The sequence below is a fragment of the Hypomesus transpacificus genome, chromosome 3 (assembly GCF_021917145.1).
Source record: "Hypomesus transpacificus isolate Combined female chromosome 3, fHypTra1, whole genome shotgun sequence".
NCBI classification, from domain to species: domain Eukaryota; kingdom Metazoa; phylum Chordata; class Actinopteri; order Osmeriformes; family Osmeridae; genus Hypomesus; species Hypomesus transpacificus.
In genome coordinates this window covers 13,437,734-13,456,238 of record NC_061062.1, presented here as the reverse complement: position 1 = coordinate 13,456,238, position 18,505 = coordinate 13,437,734, and the positions used below count along the sequence as shown (strand labels likewise).

General features: G+C 42.8%; 3 protein-coding genes across 3 annotated transcripts; 1 reads left to right on the top strand and 2 right to left on the bottom strand.

The window, feature by feature from the left end:
* Positions 1 to 141: 141 nt before the first annotated feature.
* Positions 142 to 5,783, bottom strand: degs2 (delta(4)-desaturase, sphingolipid 2). Its single transcript, XM_047018456.1, has 3 exons — positions 5,625 to 5,783; positions 2,200 to 2,942; positions 142 to 1,126 (listed from the first exon to the last, which is right to left on the bottom strand). Exons 1-3 carry the CDS (start codon positions 5,704 to 5,706, stop codon positions 983 to 985), a joined length of 969 nt encoding a protein of 322 aa, XP_046874412.1. The 5' UTR covers positions 5,707 to 5,783; the 3' UTR covers positions 142 to 982.
* Positions 5,784 to 7,793: 2,010 nt separating this feature from the next.
* On the top strand, positions 7,794 to 12,547 carry yy1a (YY1 transcription factor a). The gene is made up of 5 exons (XM_047047445.1): positions 7,794 to 8,412; positions 9,665 to 9,815; positions 10,106 to 10,166; positions 10,831 to 10,989; positions 11,254 to 12,547. Exons 1-5 carry the CDS (start codon positions 7,914 to 7,916, stop codon positions 11,434 to 11,436), a joined length of 1,053 nt encoding a protein of 350 aa, XP_046903401.1. The 5' UTR covers positions 7,794 to 7,913; the 3' UTR covers positions 11,437 to 12,547.
* A 205-nt stretch (positions 12,548 to 12,752) lies between these two features.
* Positions 12,753 to 18,407, bottom strand: tpp1 (tripeptidyl peptidase I). Its single transcript, XM_047047415.1, has 13 exons — positions 18,278 to 18,407; positions 17,852 to 17,923; positions 17,465 to 17,604; positions 17,222 to 17,372; positions 16,886 to 17,007; positions 16,426 to 16,604; positions 15,986 to 16,184; positions 15,695 to 15,883; positions 15,074 to 15,146; positions 14,774 to 14,894; positions 14,398 to 14,556; positions 13,964 to 14,089; positions 12,753 to 13,772 (listed from the first exon to the last, which is right to left on the bottom strand). The coding sequence occupies exons 1-13, from the start codon at positions 18,289 to 18,291 to the stop codon at positions 13,632 to 13,634; spliced, it is 1,686 nt and encodes a 561-aa protein (XP_046903371.1). The 5' UTR covers positions 18,292 to 18,407; the 3' UTR covers positions 12,753 to 13,631.
* Between the last annotated feature and the right edge of the window lie 98 nt (positions 18,408 to 18,505).

Genomic DNA, 18,505 nt, shown 5'->3' with positions numbered 1-18,505 from the left:
ACAACAACTCTAAGTAAATTAATTCAAGAAACTGAGAGACCTGTCTACAGTATTGACTGGTGTGTTCTGTTCATCTTTAAATCTCTTTGTGTAGGCATGCTATTCTGTAAAAAAAAAAAACATGTATACTGAACACAGTAGTTCAAGTTAATAATATTTAATATGGATCTCTTACAAAGAAATATTCTCTGATGCCATCTCAGTGTTAGTCAATTCTAACTCAAACTTTAGTACACTATCATCCAATATTGAAAACAGTACATTGTAAAGACAAAATGACAGTGCTTCAAATCCAAACAGTTTGTCTCCCGGATGCAGTGACATCACTGTGATTCAACCAGAATGGAGCTTCACTGTAGAACTGTCTCTGCTCACTGCCAAGTGAGTTTCACTGCAAGTTCACCTCAGCACCATTCAGTGGATATGTAATTTAATGTAACGTATTAATTTAGCAAACCTAACCTCTAGCTCTGCAGTCAAATTCTCTAACTGCTGAGCTCCAACACTCCATGTAGTATAGAATTAGATAGGATTGGTTTAGGACTGTCTGAATGTTTGTATATTGTATTGGTCTGTTTCTTCTTAATAAGAGTAACTTCTATAACAGTGTAACACGTTCTAACAGGTCCAACTAACCTAACACTTCCTTACAGATTCTAATCACCTCTGTCACAATGCAGGCCAGTCCTGAAAGCTATACACAGCATTATGACAAATGGACTCAAACAGGCTAAACAGGAAGCTTTCATGCGACTTAGGCCTGGGCCTGTATTAACGAATGTCTCACAATTAAAGAATACTGATCTAGGAACAGGTCAAAATAATTTTAATCAATTGACAAGTGGTCCTCATTTAAGAGACTTGATAGATTGGACCTTTATTGTGCTTAGGAAGTCTTGACTGTGCCTGCTGTAAGCTTCACTGTTTCAATCTCCATTGATAGAGAAGATTGGATGCTGGGTTGGTTGTGTTGTAATAGCAATTACTCCTTCTTGACAAGCTTGTACTCCCTCTTGATCCTTGCATAGGGGCCAATGCTGTCATCAAACACAAAGTCCCACAACACCCTGGTCCAGGAACTGTGTTGCGGCAGCAAGTCATAGAACTCAGCAGCAATCTTTTTCACCTGGGGACACAAAGCAGGGACAGGGTTCAGATGATGGTCACCAGAACCATAATCTAATTTCTCCTCTTTTTTTGTTGTTGCCATCGCTAGCTCTAAAGGTGTTCCCATGGGGATTTGTCGTGAGTGTTTTTGAGATGGTACTTCTCAAATTCAAGCCCTAAGGGTGATGTTCCTGGATACAGCTATCTTGGGTATGGGTGCCCACTGCCCAAGTTTACTGTTAATGTTACCGTTTCGTAACAGTGACATTATGTTACCTAAGAGGTGAACATTGTTCCATCCCAATTGACAGACGGGAATACGCCCTACCAAATCTAAACTGGCAGTGATGGTTGTAGAGTTATATTGGTCATTCTTGGGTGGCTACTCATCAACCGTTAATCAGTTACATTTTTGCTCTTTAAAATCAATATTTGATGTTTGCCATAGTGCTGTAAAGACACTTAGAGAAGGGGTTGGTTTAAGTTAACAGACAGAATGGGTGGGAGCAGGGGAATGTTTTGCTACGTGTGTGGTAATGTGCTTGTCAAAGGCAGCTTGGTATGTGTGTGTGTGCACTGCTCACTTGTGTCAGTTTGTGTGTGTGTGTGTGTGTGTGTGTGTACTGCTCACTTGTGTCAGTTTGTGTGTGTGTGTGTGTGTGTGTGTGTACTGCTCACTTGTGTCAGTTTGTGTGTGTGTGTGTGTGTGTGTGTACTGCTCACTTGTGTCAGTTTGTGTGTGTGTGTGTGTGTGTGTGTGTGTACTGCTCACTTGTGTCAGTTTGTGTGTGTGTGTGTGTGTGTGTGTGTATTGCTCACTTGTGTCAGTTTGTGTGTGTGTGTGTGTGTGTGTGTGTGTACTGCTCACTTGTGTCAGTTTGTGTGTGTGTGTGTGTGTGTGTGTGTACTGCTCACTTGTGTCAGTTTGTGTGTGTGTGTGTGTGTGTGTGTGTGTGTGTACTGCTCACTTGTGTCAGTTTGTTTGTGTGTGTGTGTGTGTGTGTGTGTGTACTGCTCACTTGTGTCAGTTTGTGTGTGTGTGTGTGTGTGTGTGTGTATGTGTGTGTATGTGTGTGTGTGTGTACTGCTCACCTGAGGCAGCCTGCTGCCGGGAATGCTTGGGAAGTCATGGTGCTCCATGTGGTATCCAACATTGAAGGTGATGCAGTTGAGAGCGCCATAGTACGAGTAGGTTTCATGGCCCTTCAGGAACATATAATGTTCTGCTATGAAATGTCCTGAAATGGGATGCAATCCCATACACAAGATCGACCCGGCGATGAGGTAGACGAGGGGTTTAACACCCCAAAAGTAGTAAAGCAGGAGGTCAGCAGATAACTGGACGGCAGCATTGAGAATCTCCAGCTGGCCGATGGGTTTGGGGTTGACCACTAGGGGGCGTATGGCGTAAAAAAAAGGCTGGAGGAAGAGCCAGAGCACTTTCCTCGGGGGGGTGCAGAAAAACCATCCCTCCAGAGAGGTGGGGATGTCCACATCCAGCCCGTCCCCTCCCAAGTAGCGGTGGTGGTCGACGTGGTACTTCTTGAAGGAGGCGGAGTAAGGCAAGCCAATGGGCAGGTTGGCCCACATCGCAAACCAGCGGTTGAGACGCGCCAGCTTGTTTCCAAAGGCCACATTGTGGGAGATGTCATGAATGGCCAGCGTCAGGGAGTGGTTGATGCAGCCTCCAAATGCATAGGCCCAGAAGAAGACCCACTTCCAGGGCAGGTCGTGGATTAGGTAACAGGCCAGGAGCTGGGTCAGTACCATGCCAGACACAACCCACTTCAGCTGGGGGTCAGCACCCATCAAGGACTTGATCTCGGGATACTTGGCTGAGGAAAATAGACACAGAATATACAGATTAGTTGACCATGGTTATCTATCTATTATAGGTTGTATTTCATGTCTTAGGGGCCAGGATGTTGGACCAAAACACATTAATCAGAATCAGATTTATTCGCCATGAAAGTTTGCACAGACAAGGAATTTGCTTTGGCAGGAAGGTGCATACAATAAACATACAGAAATCTTACATTTAAATATGTGGTCTAACTATACTAAAACTAGCAGTACTAAGTGGAATACAATAAAATAAAATATAAGTGGGCATAAAATAAAATATAAGTTGCCAAATAAAATGTAAGTTGCCAAGGCATGGAATGGATACAATTAAGTCAGGCAGGTGAATTTAAGGCCTCTACTACACAGACAGATGATAAAACAGGGCTACAAGTTGTTTTGTTTACACAAAAGTTGTTTTGTTCACACATACAAATTACACAGGCACTGTCAAGGGAATCTTTCACAACCATGCATCACCATCACAACTGTATTTACTCCATGTCTGCTCTTTCCATAGGGTGCAGTTTTATTATTGATGGGAACTGCATTTTCTTGTGGAAAAATAACTTGTTCCTGTAGAGCCATGTCCAAAAGTGTTGGACAGTATTTTTAAATTATTTTATCACATTTGTTTACCGGAAAACAATAATTTCATTTGTTTTAAATGCTTTTATTGGCAAAATCATTCAATATATAAAAAGAGCCTCCTTTTATAGCAATCAGTCTGCTCTTATAATCCAATCAGAATGATAAGAGTGATTTCACCAGACTAGTTCTTGTTCCCACTTTCCCATGTGCTGATGATGTAATTAGTGAAATCATGTTAGCTGGTCATTTTGTGCCAGGACCCAAAAACAATGAAAAGTGTTTTGTTTTGTGATTTAAAATGCATTTGATCAATCTGCACAATAATCTAGAAACAATGTGAATCAACACCACAACAACGGAAGTAGCAAACTTTGCGAAATAGAAACAATGTCACTGCCAATACTTTTGGCCATGGCTGTATTATTTTATAACTTTAATAATCCGATGCATCAACTTGGCTAATACAGAGAACTTCTGCCTTGCTTTCCTGATGATACAGATTTAGATAAACACTGGATGGCCAGGAAAATAGGTGTTCACTTGCTTGCATGTAAATGATGGCTTTCCCTGCTTTGACCTGTTTTGCATATGTCCCATGCAAATACAGTTCAACTACAAGATCATCTTTTTTTTTTTTCAAAGGAGAATCCTTTGTTACGGATGCATCCCTTACACATGGCAAACCTTCATCTGGCAAGCTCATCCCAACGTAATTAATTTACATGAATTTGACGAACGACATCACAGACTAACCGTTTACAGCAGTGTGATGGATCTGACACACATTTTCTGTGTGTGTCTGTTACTTAGTAACCAGAGGTCATAAATGCAACAGAACTCTATGACTGACCACATCTCTCTTCTTTCAGCAAACACACCCTTTACTGCTTTGTGACTTTCACACACCCTCAGGGAGGAATAGAGACCTACATTAATGTCAGAAAGTCTTACACCTGTTGTAAACAGGCCTGCGGTGTCAGAGTGACATACGAGCAACAATGACATCTCAATAGATAACATCATATAAGAGAGCATAAGAGAGCATAGTCAAGATAACAAATTTGATAAACAACAAGTTATGCTACAGTCCATCAAATTGCGATTTCAGATTACAAAATGTAACATCAGATGTCATTTTATTTCTTTATATGATTCTAGGCCCGAACACATTAAATACACAACTACAGTCTCTTGATGGCACAGGCCACAGATCAGAAAAACAGATGGCCTTAATAATTAAAGAGGCTGTGGTGTCAAGGAACCCATAACTTCTATAGGCTTCTTTCACATCAGAGAAGAAATACATTGTGGAATTTGATGGGAAAAGCTCACACGCAAACATTTAGCAGAAAAGCAAACAAAATCACCCTATAGACTACATTCATAATAAATTGATTGAAAAAGTGGATTACAGGCATTGATCACACACAGTAAACAAATCTGCTGTTTACAGCTAAAATTGAGATTGAACAAATGCTAAATTCCCTATACCTGTCAAAAAATGTGGATGGCTGTCGTACCATTGTATACATGTGCGTTTATGAAGAGGGGAATGTTTCTAGTAACCAAGCCAGGCTTAAAGGCTTGTCAACTGCACCTGCTATCAGCCTGTTGAGTAGTATTGTTCTACATGTCAGAGAAACTCTTAGCACTGACTCAGTTTACAGGTGGGGGTGTTCACCTAGTCAGCTGAGGTTTTTTTACATAATCTGGTCTCATAAGGGTGAAACCTGATGGAATATTCCCCATCATGTTTCTCACCCCTATATTACATGATCTTGTCACAAACTGAATTCAAACTTAAGCCCACCTGTCACAACTCCAGTTCACAGCTTAACAGGCAAATGTAGAATTTTTCAAAGAGCCTATGTTTTGTACTCAATAGATATACTTCTAAACGTGTCGTGTATCAACTGGCTTACCCAGTCGTAGACATGACAAGCGTCAACATACAAACTGGTAAAACCGGATACAACCATTTAGTGTTTGATAACATTTTCAAACATTCTGGCAACAAATCTTCACTTTCACCACAGAGAAAACGACTTGTTTTTTCAGTCGTTTTGTCACTTTAGTTACTTTACCTAATATTTCCTTCCTCCTCGACGTGTGGGGTTGGTCGGTGTAAACCCATTCAAAATCCTCCCGTCCACCTGTCTTCCCCATGTCGGTACCTGTGGTGATGAAGGAGCGGTGGTTTTGGCTGAGCGGCTGATGACTGGCTGTGTGTTACTGGCTCAAATACACACACTCATCCCGAGACACACCCACCAAAGGTAAAAGGTGTGTAATGATCACATTCACGCTCCTCCTGCTTGTAGCTGTGAAAGTCTGTGGAGGAGGTGACTAGTTTCGGTGAGACTGTTGCCACACTCGGACTACTGAAACCTATAGTTAAAAATGTGGGTGCAGTGAGGGTCGTCCATGTTTGATCTTACTCGTCAAATGTCCTAAATTATCCTACAAGATATAGGCTACTTATTATTGTGACATTGTACAATAAAAAGGTACAATAATGTCACTGTATCTATCATAAGGGTGACGTTTGCTGTAGCCTGTTGTAAAGGCTGTAGCGAGACAAGTTATCCCTTATCTTTCTCAGCGTGAGAAATGGTTGAAATGCGTGAGACTTGAGAGCCCTGTAGAAGGCCTACTGCAGTGGCTAGAACTAGCCAATTAGGGTTATTTGCTGCTGTTAGGTCAAGCCAAAACAATGCAGATTAACGAGATGAATAACATAAGCAAACTAATGTAGTCTATAACCAGAACTCCACCATGCTAACAACAGTAGCTTACTCACTGTAAACTTGACCTGTTAGAAGGCCTATAGTTTTTACAGGTGGGAAGTAGGCCTACCGTAGATCTTTCTGGTATCAGAAGTCTACTTTACTTCACTATTTTTTTTTTTTTTATCAACTTTGTAAATTCGCTCCTTACATTTTTTTACACAAATATATGTACTCTGTACTTATTACATCTTAAAACCAGCTAGGCTTGTCACCTATGTTTTAATCTGAATTTGGTGGCAGGATCAATATTATCAGAACCAGAATGGGACTTATTCGCCATGTAAGTTTGCACTGACAAGGAATTTGCTTTGGCAGGAAGGTGCATACAATAAACATATAGGAATCTTAAATTTAAATATGTGGTCTAACTATACTAAAACTAGCAGTAATAAGTGGAATACACTATATAAGTTGCCAAATTACAATATAAAATACAATATAAAATACAAATATTACAGGAATTGAATGTAGTGCAAAAGTAAAATGTTTTAAGACATGAAGTCATTAGAGTCAGTGTGAGCTCTTGGCCTTGTTGAGGAGGCCAAGAGCGGAAGGGAAATTGATGGAAATTGTCGGTGTCAAAAAGGATTCCTAATGCGCTGCGTCTAGTTTGTATTATTCTTTTGTATTATGTTTTAATGTGATGTGAGGTCCAGTTAAAGGTAGGCTAGGTGGGTCTAGTAGTAATGGCAACTTTTTACTCAAGGCTATGTCAGAGCCCATACCTCTTTACTTTAGCTTCAGTGATAAAGTGTAGTCAGAACTTCAACTTTTACCCAAGTCTTTTTAAACATGAGCATCTGTACTCCTACTTCAGTGAAGGATGTGTGTACTTTTGTCATCTCTGATAGTTTTATCGAACTGCCGGGTGCAGGTATAGTCTATATTGGGGCTATCTTGTTGTTATTATCAGTGACCTGTGCACTTTGTAAAGCTCTCTCTTGGAAGTCGCTTTGGATAAAATAATCTGCTAAATGAATAAATGTATATGAATCCAAGTTTTGCTAAAACAACATAAATATAAAACAAATATTCAGAAAGACATAAAACAAAACAAAATAATTTGTCACAAACTTTATAATAAGATGGCTAGAGTTATTTTATTTTTGAAAAGCAAGAACTATTTCAGCAATTTGCTTGCCCAGCTCAAGAGGTGATGCTGAGGGCTCGCCAGACGGCTACATTATCTCCTAACATGTACTTGAAAGCCACTGACACTGGGGTGCAACCTTAAAGAGAGAACAAAATCACACCATTTAAATGTATTTACATTTAAATAGTTATTCATAGGATGGGTTAATATGGCATCCTATAATGCACGAACATACACACTATCCATTAGTGTACAAATACTCCTAAATCGTGACAAAAAAAGGAAAGAGATATTTGTTATGTATATATTTAATGTAAAGTATGGTTTGTTACTACTAGTGTACTCTCGCGAGAGCATCTAACTGGAGCCCAGTGGCGACGAGAGTAGACTAGAGTAGAGTTTGTGTTGTCGAAGAAGGAGGAAGGCTGCAAAAGAGGGGAAGACAGCTGTACAAAACATTGAAAGTGGGAGAAATAGACGGGGTTTTCGACATGGCATCAGGCGATACCCTGTACATAGAAACGGATGGGTCGGAGATGCCAGCTGAGATAGTGGAGCTTCATGAAATAGAAGTGGAGACTATCGAGACAACAGTTGTTGGAGACGACGATGAACATCAGCCTATGATCGCTTTACAACCTCTCGACACAGATGATCCACATTCGCTTCACCATCACCAAGAGGTTATTTTGGTGCAAACCCGAGAAGAGGTAGTAGGTGAAGATGATTCGGACCTACATGCGGACGACGGTTATGAGGATCAGATCCTTATCCCGGTACCGGCAGTAGAAGAGGACTACATCGAACAGACTCTGGTGACTGTAGCTGGGAAGAGCTCGGCGGGGCGGATGAAGAAAGGGGGAAGCGGGAAGAGAGCGGGCAAAAAGAGCTATTTGGGTGGATCAGAAGCAAGTGGGAGAAAATGGGAGCAGAAACAAGTTCAGATAAAGACTTTGGAGGGAGAGTTTTCAGTCACGATGTGGGCATCGGGTAAGTTGAGAGGTGGTTGTGAATTCTTGCAAGCTGGGTACTCGCATTGTTCTCAGTGTTTGTGCCCTGTGTGACAGGGCCTCGAGCGGGCGTTGTCCTCCAACGAACGCATGTTGGATTTCGAATAGTTTCGAATTGAGAACAAGATGCAGTCCATTCGAAATGTTTTTGTTTTTATGGGAAGCCATGTTTTATGTGTTGCTGGGCGCCGCCATGTTCCCCCGGTCCAGTATGGCCGCCCGAAAAAATGGCGTTGATTTGGCCGGGGAAGATGGCGGCGAGTGGGAGAGCGAGCGCGCTGCTGCTGGCTCCGGGACTAGGCCGCTGTGGCGCAGTTCTAGCATTGGGGCCTCTGAGTCTGAGGAGCGGGGGGAGGGTTGAGCTGTCACAATACTCGACGCCTTAGTAATTGCTCCCGTTAGCTTAGCCACGCCACGGTAGTTAACTGAGATAGCAGACTGATGACTTGTAGACTGATAAAATACACGATGCACCAGTTCAGTCGTTTGTTTTTAGAAGCTGGAATGAAAAAAAGTCTTCATGTTCTTTTTCAAATTCACGTGATGTGCTTGAAACCGATCGTGTAGTTTCCGTTGATCTTAACGTTTTCAAACGCTGTTTTGTCCGTCTAATCAATCAGTGAGGTTTCTAAAAGTTTCTAGTCACGGGGAAAAGTCATGGGATGTACAATGCTTTCAAACAGCTTCCTATAATTGATAAGCCTGATGTAAAGCTACACACATTTATGGTATCAATAGACGTGCATTGATTTATCAAATGCATTCGGCATTCACGTAGTTTATTACACTCAATTAGTGGTTTCTTGTTGTTGGTTTCTTGTTGTTGGTTTCTTGTAGTGGTTTATACCAAAATGTGTGATTTCCAATAAAATCACCTATAAAGCGTTAGGAAACCCCTTGCAATGATTTAAACTAGACACACCCCCTAAGACACTGTGCCAGTGGTGTCTACAGTGAATCAAACTCTAAATGACTAGAATAGGGCTGCTTTGCTCTGTTCGTGGCGTTAGCTTTAGGTTTTCCAATCACAGTCTTAAATGAACCAAGTTTAGTATATCTACCAGATAACGGGAACAAAAACTACCGGCAATCATTTACTAGATACAAAGATATGGTCCATGATTCAAATGATAGATGTGTATTATATTGTAATGTTGGCTCTCCTGTCTATCTGTGTGTGCTTCTCTTTACCTCTTGGGCCCATTGTAACTCCCATTTTAATTTTCTCTTAGATGACAAGAAGGACATAGACCATGAGGAGCAGATAATCGGGGAGAACTCCCCTCCAGACTACTCAGAGTACATGACAGGAAAGAAGCTTCCCCCAGGAGGCATCCCAGGCATTGACCTGTCAGACCCCAAACAGCTGGCAGAGTTTGCCAGGTACATTACATTTAGTCTTTTTTTTTTAGTCATTTAGCAGACGCTTTTATCCAGAGCGACTTACAGTAGGTAAGATGGGACATGGATTGATTGACATGATTCTTATTATTTATAGTGTAATTTTTGTTATTTCTATGTTGCTTTGGATAAAAGCGTCTGGTAAATGAGTGAAATGTATAAACGGGATACCAAATTTGTATGACAACTTTCCATTTACATTATTCTGGGGGTACTAAGGTGTGAGGAATTATTATATGTTTGTTTAATGGTGTGTTATATCTGGCTCTCAGGATGAAACCACGGAAGATCAAAGAAGACGATGCTCCCAGGACGATAGCCTGTCCCCACAAAGTGAGTGTGTTTTCAACATACAGGAACAGGGATTCTGAATGTCCATGTCCAAAACCTTATTGTAGTAAAGGAACATTGTGGGGTTTAGTTTTTTTTTCTCTGGTTCTGGCCATGATCTAACAGCCTATGGATTCGTATTAAACAGTCTGGCATCAAAGGATCTGTGTGTATGAATGGACCCCTTCAAAAGAATGGAACTTTATCTGACAACACTTGTTGTTCAGAAATGCCACTAGGTGGTGGTATGTCAATGGGGGTGTGTGTGTTTTTGTTTTACATTATTTTATGACCTTTTTTATATATATATATACCTTAATGTTCGGATTATAAGGCGCACCGTTATATAAGCCGAAGCAGCTAAATTGAATGATGTGTACATATATAAGCCGCACTGGACTATAAGCCGCAGGTGTTGTTGTATGGTAATGTTTAATTACCATATGTTAGGGTTCGTGCACAGAGGGGATTGTCGGGAAAGAGATGGCTGCTTGAGGAAGCTCCCATTTATCAACCGATAGCCGCTAGCTGTTAAAATCAATAGATTAGCCGCACCATTATATAAGCCGCTGGGCCGAAAAATGGTACAAAATGCGCGGCTTATAGTCCGAAAATTACGGTAAATATGATTTTGAGGCTAAAATGTGTACTGTTTGTGTCTCCTCAGGGCTGCACTAAGATGTTCAGGGACAACTCAGCGATGAGGAAGCACCTGCACACCCACGGGCCACGGGTACATGTGTGTGCTGAGTGTGGCAAGGCCTTCGTAGAGAGCTCCAAGTTAAAAAGACATCAGCTGGTTCACACCGGAGAGAAACCCTTCCAGGTCTGTCAGGCATTTCGCCTCCTTAAGGAGGAATCTCCGGATTCTCATGTAGTAGCCAGCATGTTGTTCTGTGGAGAGGAAGAAAGAAAAAGAAAAAAAAGTACAATTTGGTCTCTTCTCAAATTCAGCTCTTTGTTTCAGTCTATATATGTGGTTTGAGCCACACGTACACCTTCCAGCTTTCTGAAGGCAACTTCAGATTGTCACCCCAACAGTACAGCTTGACTAGCCTAACTCTTTATCCTCTCCTCTCCCCCTTTGCAGTGTACGTTTGAAGGCTGTGGGAAGCGCTTCTCTCTGGACTTTAACTTGCGCACGCACGTGCGCATTCACACTGGTGACCGGCCGTACGTCTGCCCGTTTGACGGCTGCAACAAAAAGTTTGCTCAGTCCACCAACCTCAAATCCCACATCCTCACACATGCCAAAGCTAAAAACAATCAGTGAGCCAGCCTTGGCAGGGACATGCCACTGCGCCCCTCTACCCCCCCCCCCCCCTTTCCATGCCCCACTACCACAGCATCGTCCTGTGTCCTCTTCAGAGATATGATGAAATTCCCCCTTTGTATCGTTTCTAGAAGAAGGAAAAAAATGTTTTATGAGAGAATGACCTTAAGACTTTTTGATATGTGTGGTGGTAATAATGAGGCACTCTTGAGATGACGCAGAACCCACCTTCCACCCTCCTCCCCCCCCTCCTCCCAGCCACCAAGCTCCCTGAGAGAAAAGATGACGGTTTCTTCTTGTGAAGATGTGAACGGAATTCTTGGATCTGAAAGATGACAACTTTCTTTATTTCTACTTCAGCCGGGAAGAGCCTAAAGTCTAGTCTAACCATCCATCAGCATAGTCAAATTTAATTAATTGCTTTTTAATTTTGTACTTTTCCTAAGTGTGCATATTGTACACTTCTTTTGGCATAAGCTTAGTGGTATTATGTATGTATATTTTTCCTTGAGAAGTGAAATCTGTGACGTCTCCTTATGGGGGAGATTTGGCAGTGGTTGTACCTCCCAATGTTTTACAGACAGTTGCTTTGGAGGGATATGGGGTGATCTCTACAGACCTTCATTTTGTATAATTGTAACGTACAGATATATTGGAATCATGTAGATAGTAGTAATGTGATTTACCTAGTGTTAACAGATTAATTAAAACCATTCTTTTCCCATTGCACTGTCAGATGCAAAAAAAAAAAAACATCTGTCATGTCTGTTGATTACAGCACACCCTCTTTTTTTCTGTTCAACTCAACCAGACATGGTGCTCAGTTGCATTGTGAGAATGTATTGTCCAACCTGCACTAACCCATGCTAATATTGACTTCCCCCACTTCATAAGGCCTATACAGAACCCAAGGGTCCCTAGCAAGCTCCTTCTAGGATGTGTGTTTCTGAGAATGCGATGTGTGTAGAGACTTCAGGTGTGGGTATGTGATAGATGATTAGACTTGTTCTGATGCCGTTTTGAATGTGACACTTCCTCTGATCTGTTGGTTCTTGAAAGGGACTATTTCTATTGGCTCCCAAATCTGAATAAAGACATGGCTGATCTTAAAGACAATGGTTATGGTGACTGCATGTATAACAATGGGATTGCTATGGTGACATGCTTAACAGTTGGGATTATATGGCTTTAGTTCTTTGCGGAGGAGACTTGTATGAATGACAAAGCAGATCCCAGATAGAAAATAGTAAACTTATAAATACGAGATAGCACCATGTATCTTAACAGGCTACACACAAAAGATGAACACACTTGACAAAGTTGAAAATAATTGTATTCAGTGTTCACAAACCACAAAGGCAGTTTTTCACATAGTGCATGGTAATTTGTCTTTTAAAAATAATAAATCAGTGCAATGATGCTGGTTGATCGACTAATGCTGAATAAATGTGTTGAGCGAATCAAAATTCACCAGGCAGTATTTGGTAGTTGAACAGCATTGGCACAACAGGACAACCTTCCTTTCTTATTGACCTACTAAACAAAGTTCACATTCCACAGAATGAAAGGGTGTAACATGCATGAACATGATTATGTTAAAACATCAGATATAGAAGTACCGTGATTCATGTAGACTAGAATTGTGTTGCTGATATGAGACCAGAAATCTAAATCTTAAAAACAAAAAAAAGAATCTCCTTCGTGAGAATTACACAACCTGAGTAGAAGGATCCATGCTTGACTAAATCTGGTCAACGGTCTCACATATATAAAAATGTTTGGGATTAACACATTCTTCAGAGAATATGATATTGCATAAAAATACATTCAAGATCCATGTTTATGGAACCACCAGAACCTCTATTTTTCAAACTCTGGAGGCAGTAGTCCTGTGTGGGGCAGGTAAAGAGAGGGGACATGTTTAACACGGCTTCAGCTGCAGACTGGCTGACAGCTGCAGTAACAGACTGCCACTCAACCCAAATTAACCCCCAAGTTCTGCCTGCTAAGCAATTGTTAATATCGGAAAATATCTAACGGGTAAGGTAACCAATAGGGTGGCAGTTAAACCTAGCCACTTGGAGAGCAAGTGAAAGCCAGGAATTGCCATCTTCCATACATCTCAGATATACTACTGGTCTTAGTAGTTAATAGGGGATGAAACAGCAGGACCCAATGTGCATTTGGCAGATGGTTCAGTCCTTCTCAAGGGCAGCCAGCAGGGGAGGGTAGTTGGGCGTTCCCCAGCCAGTGACGGGGTCCCAAGATGGGGCCGCACAGAAGCCCTTCCCCTGCACCTGCTCATCCAGGCAGCCCAGTTGACAGCCCTCGATGACCTGAGAGATGGGAGAGTTTAGACAAGACTACTTTATTCCCAATGTGGTGAGTGTCTGTATAGAAGTGGGACATCCCTCACAAATATACACATTTTAAACTCCGGTACCATGCGGTGGAAAAGCGACTTAGGGTGAGGATTTAGAGGCTTGTCTGACTGAAGAAGATTCTGCTTCATGATAATGATTCTTACGTCAAACAAACCCTGTCCCTTCAGCTGGTAGAGGCGAGGGTTGAGGAAGCCCAGAGCAGGAAGGCCCTTCTGCAGGCGCTGGTCGTTAATCAGAGACAAAATTCCTCCCACCACAGGAGTGGAGGCCTGGAGATAAACACACAAAATATAATACCAGTAAATACCAGTTACATGAAAGCAAGATATTAGTCCTGCCCAGGGCTGGTTTTCAGGCTGGGCGATCTTCCTCCTGAATTCTCTCAAAAAGCCAAATGCAACCATACCTCCTCCACTCCTCAAGAAAATACCCATTCCAAAATGTCTGGTTGGGTAAAACCATGTGGAGATCTAAGCTTGCACCAATCTATGCATGATACATTAGCTATTTTTCAAGGAAAGAAAGATTGCATCTCAGAGAGATCAAACAGGAGCCTGAAGAGAAGCTTCCTGCTTACCGAGGTTCCAGACACCCAGGGGATCGGCACTCTGTTGGTGACCACCCAGTAGTTGTCAGACAGGGCGGCCAGATCGGGGTAGGCCCGCCCACTGGTGTTGAAGTAGGTCTGTGGGGGCAGGCCGGCCACCCCCTTCAGGTAGCTCTGCACTGCACTGACCTACAGGAGGACAGAGACACAGTAAAATAGGAGAAACACATACAGGGTTGGTGACCATCATGGTCAACATGCACTTACACCAGCTAGAGAGGAAAACATAGAAACGCTGAAGTAACACATTAGTCACCTGAACTGGCCTGCCATAGGGCTGAGTCTGAAAGTCAGTAGACAATTATTTAATTTTTTCAAATAAATCTTGCTTTGGTCAGGACTCTACCTGGTAGTCAGGCATGGCGAACACATTGCTGAATCCTCCTCCACTGATGTAGTCTGTCACCTCATAGGTCAGCTTGAACGGGTTTTTGAATGAGGTTCCACCCACTGTGGTCACATAGGGGCTACCAGACAACACAGAAACAGTACCACAGATGAACCAAAAAGGATTTCTGGGAAACACTCAATCCTCAAATTTGAAAACTGGGAAATCACCTTCAATCAAAAAACTCAATTTATAAAATACCAAACGTATTCCAGTGCTGTCTTAGTACAGGGCTTAGTGTCTTAGTACAGGGCTCACCTAGAGGCAGGGAAGCTAGGTCTGAAGGAGTTTTGCCCCTTGGTCATGTGTCTACAGCCAGCCCCACTATCACCTAGGACAAGGATCAAAACGTTAACACAGCATCTAACAATTACAGCTTTGACTGAGTAACCCCAATGTCACAGAACATTGTATTTTATTTATGTATTCCACGTCAAGGTATTAATCCACCATACCACCCTGTATACTAAATGTAAAAAGTGTTGCGTTCACATTTCAAAGCCACATCTTTATCTGACCCCAAAGCGTGCATTTCCACACTAACTCAATGACGTTGCCATGGAGTTTGAGGCCTTGTCTCCTACTAAAGTCCCCAAAACGTCTGCATCAACTGCACACTGTCAGCCAAGTCGTGACAGAGACAGATCCCGTTAAAAAGAACCACTCGCCCGTATGCTGTCCCCGGTTTACATGCACATTCAACCCCAATACTAGAACCGAGCAACTGTCCACAGAAAGCATAGTTCCCTCCCATGTGTCCTTGTTTACATGATGCCCCAGATTTGACCATGACTGGTCAGCCGTCTCCTCGAGTTGTGAGGGGACCCCATGGGAGGGAACACATGTCAGGGTTAAAAGGCCATGCAGGCTCTGTCTGACCTGAGGCGAACAGTATGGAGAGCCCTCTGACGCCAGACTTCATGAACTCAGTGTTGATGCGGTTCATGTAGGCGGAGGACAGGCTGTCCTCGTCGTCTCCGTAGCTGATAGTATGGACCCAGGGCAGAGAGGACATGTTGCTGAGCAACACCATCCACAGGAGAAACGGCTCCTGGGTCTCATGGCGACCTGGGAGGAGAAGAGAAAGATCAGGATCATGAACTCTTTTGAGTAAAAAGATTCAACGTTGAGAATAAATTCCAAGAGTATCTTCTAGCAGTTAGACCGTACCGGGGTTGGTGAAGACCCAGGTGGAGATGTTGGCTCCAGTGCTCATGATGTACTCCACATCCAGACTGGCCTCCAGGCCTGCCTTGCCCCCACCCTGCTGGCCCACCACACGGTCCACCTTGGACAGGTGCTGGAACCCATTCCCAAACATGGTCATAAACTCTGCCAGGTCAGCAGGATGGTAGTACTGCTCCAGAAACTGAGGGAGGAAAGCACAATGATCAAATCCCATCTAATATCAAATGATTCATCAGTGACATTGCCTGACCCTTCCTAAGTGAGACTTTGGATAGCGATAGAGCATTTGGTTGCAAGTCAAGAGGTAGCAGGTTCAAATCCCCCATGACTGCATGTTGCTTTGGATAATATCATCCACAGAAATGAACAGATTATTTTTATTTATTCAGAAAGTGAATGACGAATTCCTGTACTAACAGTACCTGGGCCACAGCCTGGCTGTTGTTGGAAGCAGATCCCACGTCAGCAGCTGTGAGGTTGTAGCGGCTCCTCAGGGTGCTAGGTGTCACTCCCAGATGGAACCCTTGCCCGGAGCGCCTCTTTTGGGCCAGGAACTCACTGAGGCCCTGCCCCTCGGGTGGGAAGCGGTGGAGCCCGCCCACTGTGAAAGAAAAGAATGTCACTGCACAGACACACCCTTAGTCAGGTCACAACCTGACCCGTCTCTTTGATCCTTTGAGACAGACACAAACAGTTCAGCCGACCCAGCTATAAACAATAAGTAGTAAGGATTCATCATGCAACAGCAAAGGATGTGGACATCTCAGGCATCTCTTTGTGGATTAAAAGCAGATGTGATCGTGAGGCCTGGTTGTTAGCAGACAACACCAGTGTGCTGACACCTTCAACTCACACCATCAGAGGCAGTGGTTCGGAGCTCACCAAAGTCCAGGTGGGGGTGAACGGCCGGGTGGACCTTGTACCGGGAGGGGGACCTCACCACGGTCTGCCCGTCTCTAGCGTAGCGGTGGAACTCACTTCCTGGAAGCAGCATCTCTGCCACCCTGGAAAAGGAGTCAACAATGAAGAAAAGCCAGGGTATAGTGTGGACTTCAGCCCACCATCTTCCCTAAGGTAAATGTGTTCAGGAAATTATGTTAGGTTGTAACACGTGTATGCTTACATATACATATCCTCTCTCTCAGTTCCTCAATGAGAAACTAGTTAGCAGTTTTAGGTGGGAAAACGATCAGTGGCTATTTTAGAGAAGTTCCTTACCCAGCAGTCATGGGGCACTGGAGGAAGTCCTCAGTCTCAACAGTGAAACAGTCTCGGATTCCGTGCATCTGCAGCCAATTACGTACAACCTTGTGGGTCACCTGGGAAGGGCGGACCAATGAGGCCACCTCCTTCAGAGTCAGGTGCTTCCCTATGAGTAACAGAAGTGAAAGGCCTTTCATTAACTCAAATCTGAAAATGGTGTGTGATGGATGGAGCTTGTAGCATAAGTATGCGCCTCACCGTATTGTGCTGAGTCAGGGTCTGACACAGCTCTGAGCTGCTGTTCCAGAAGGTTAACATTCTGCTGCTTCAAGGCAAAGGTCAGCTCCAAATGCTCATAGGGATCCACCCTGCCCACATGAGTCCATTCCCCTGGGATTCTGCCAGAAACAGAACGAGTTGTACCAGAGTCTACACACATAGCTTTAGATTTCAGTCATTTGCAAACCCCGACATATCCTTGGAGCCGTTATCTTACACAGTGTAATGAAATCACTAGATTTGTCCTATTGTAGCAATGGCAGTGGTGCAAATGAAACAAAAAAATGTCAGATATTTTGTACTGATCTAATCGACCAAGGTCTCATATCTATTAATGTTCCACCAGTATCAGGCTTGTATGCTTACATGATGTCTTGGTCAGCTTCGAGGTGCTCAGCTACAACGAACGAGCAGCAAATTAGTGCGCAGATGGATATTCTGGTATGTAGAAACAAGGTGTTAAAATACAGAAGGTAGGGTTAGGAACCATCCATACAGAAAATTCTTAAGGTTTGACCTCTAGTCTACATAAAGGATAACAAATACCAACATGCTTAAATGACAACCATATACACTGAGTATATATTGTACATAATACATGACCACTGTTACGTATAAATTACACTGGCACACTACAATGTCTCGATGTAAACAAAGAACAGACTTCGAAGTTTACTAGGTCATTTCATTAGCTTGTTGGTGTAGCTAGCAACTTGCATCTGCTAAAGTTTATAGACTTGTACTATAACAATAGTTCCACAACAACAAACTTTCAAGTCTTGTAACACTTACAAAATCTTCATCATGGAAACATGAATCTATTCCTTTGTCAGGAGTCGTTTATTTGAACCTTTGATTCAGACGGTCTGCTAGTCTGTTTTCCTTGTGGTGGGTCATCACATGACAGGAAAAAACGTCTGTCACGTGATTAGGGTGGGTGTGTACGTGTCATTTAGCAAGAAGTTCTGTCTCGTGCAAATTTATTGAAACGGCCTCGATCATCAAAATCCCTTAGTTAGA

Coding starts and splice junctions, on each gene's coding strand:
- degs2 (XM_047018456.1), bottom strand. CDS start 5,706: ATGGGGAAGACAGGTGGACGGGAGGATTTTGAATGGGTTTACACCGAC. Junction 2,943..5,624: donor GAGGAGGAAGGAAATATTAG/GTAAAGTAACTA, acceptor TATTTTCCTCAG/CCAAGTATCCCGAGATCAAG. Junction 1,127..2,199: donor CCGGCAGCAGGCTGCCTCAG/GTGAGCAGTACA, acceptor TTGTGTCCCCAG/GTGAAAAAGATTGCTGCTGA.
- yy1a (XM_047047445.1), top strand. CDS start 7,914: ATGGCATCAGGCGATACCCTGTACATAGAAACGGATGGGTCGGAGATG. Junction 10,167..10,830: donor CGATAGCCTGTCCCCACAAA/GTGAGTGTGTTT, acceptor GTGTCTCCTCAG/GGCTGCACTAAGATGTTCAG. Junction 10,990..11,253: donor CCGGAGAGAAACCCTTCCAG/GTCTGTCAGGCA, acceptor CCCCCTTTGCAG/TGTACGTTTGAAGGCTGTGG.
- tpp1 (XM_047047415.1), bottom strand. Junction 16,605..16,885: donor TCACCCCCACCTGGACTTTG/GTGAGCTCCGAA, acceptor TTTCTTTCACAG/TGGGCGGGCTCCACCGCTTC. Junction 16,185..16,425: donor ACAGCCAGGCTGTGGCCCAG/GTACTGTTAGTA, acceptor TTCCTCCCTCAG/TTTCTGGAGCAGTACTACCA.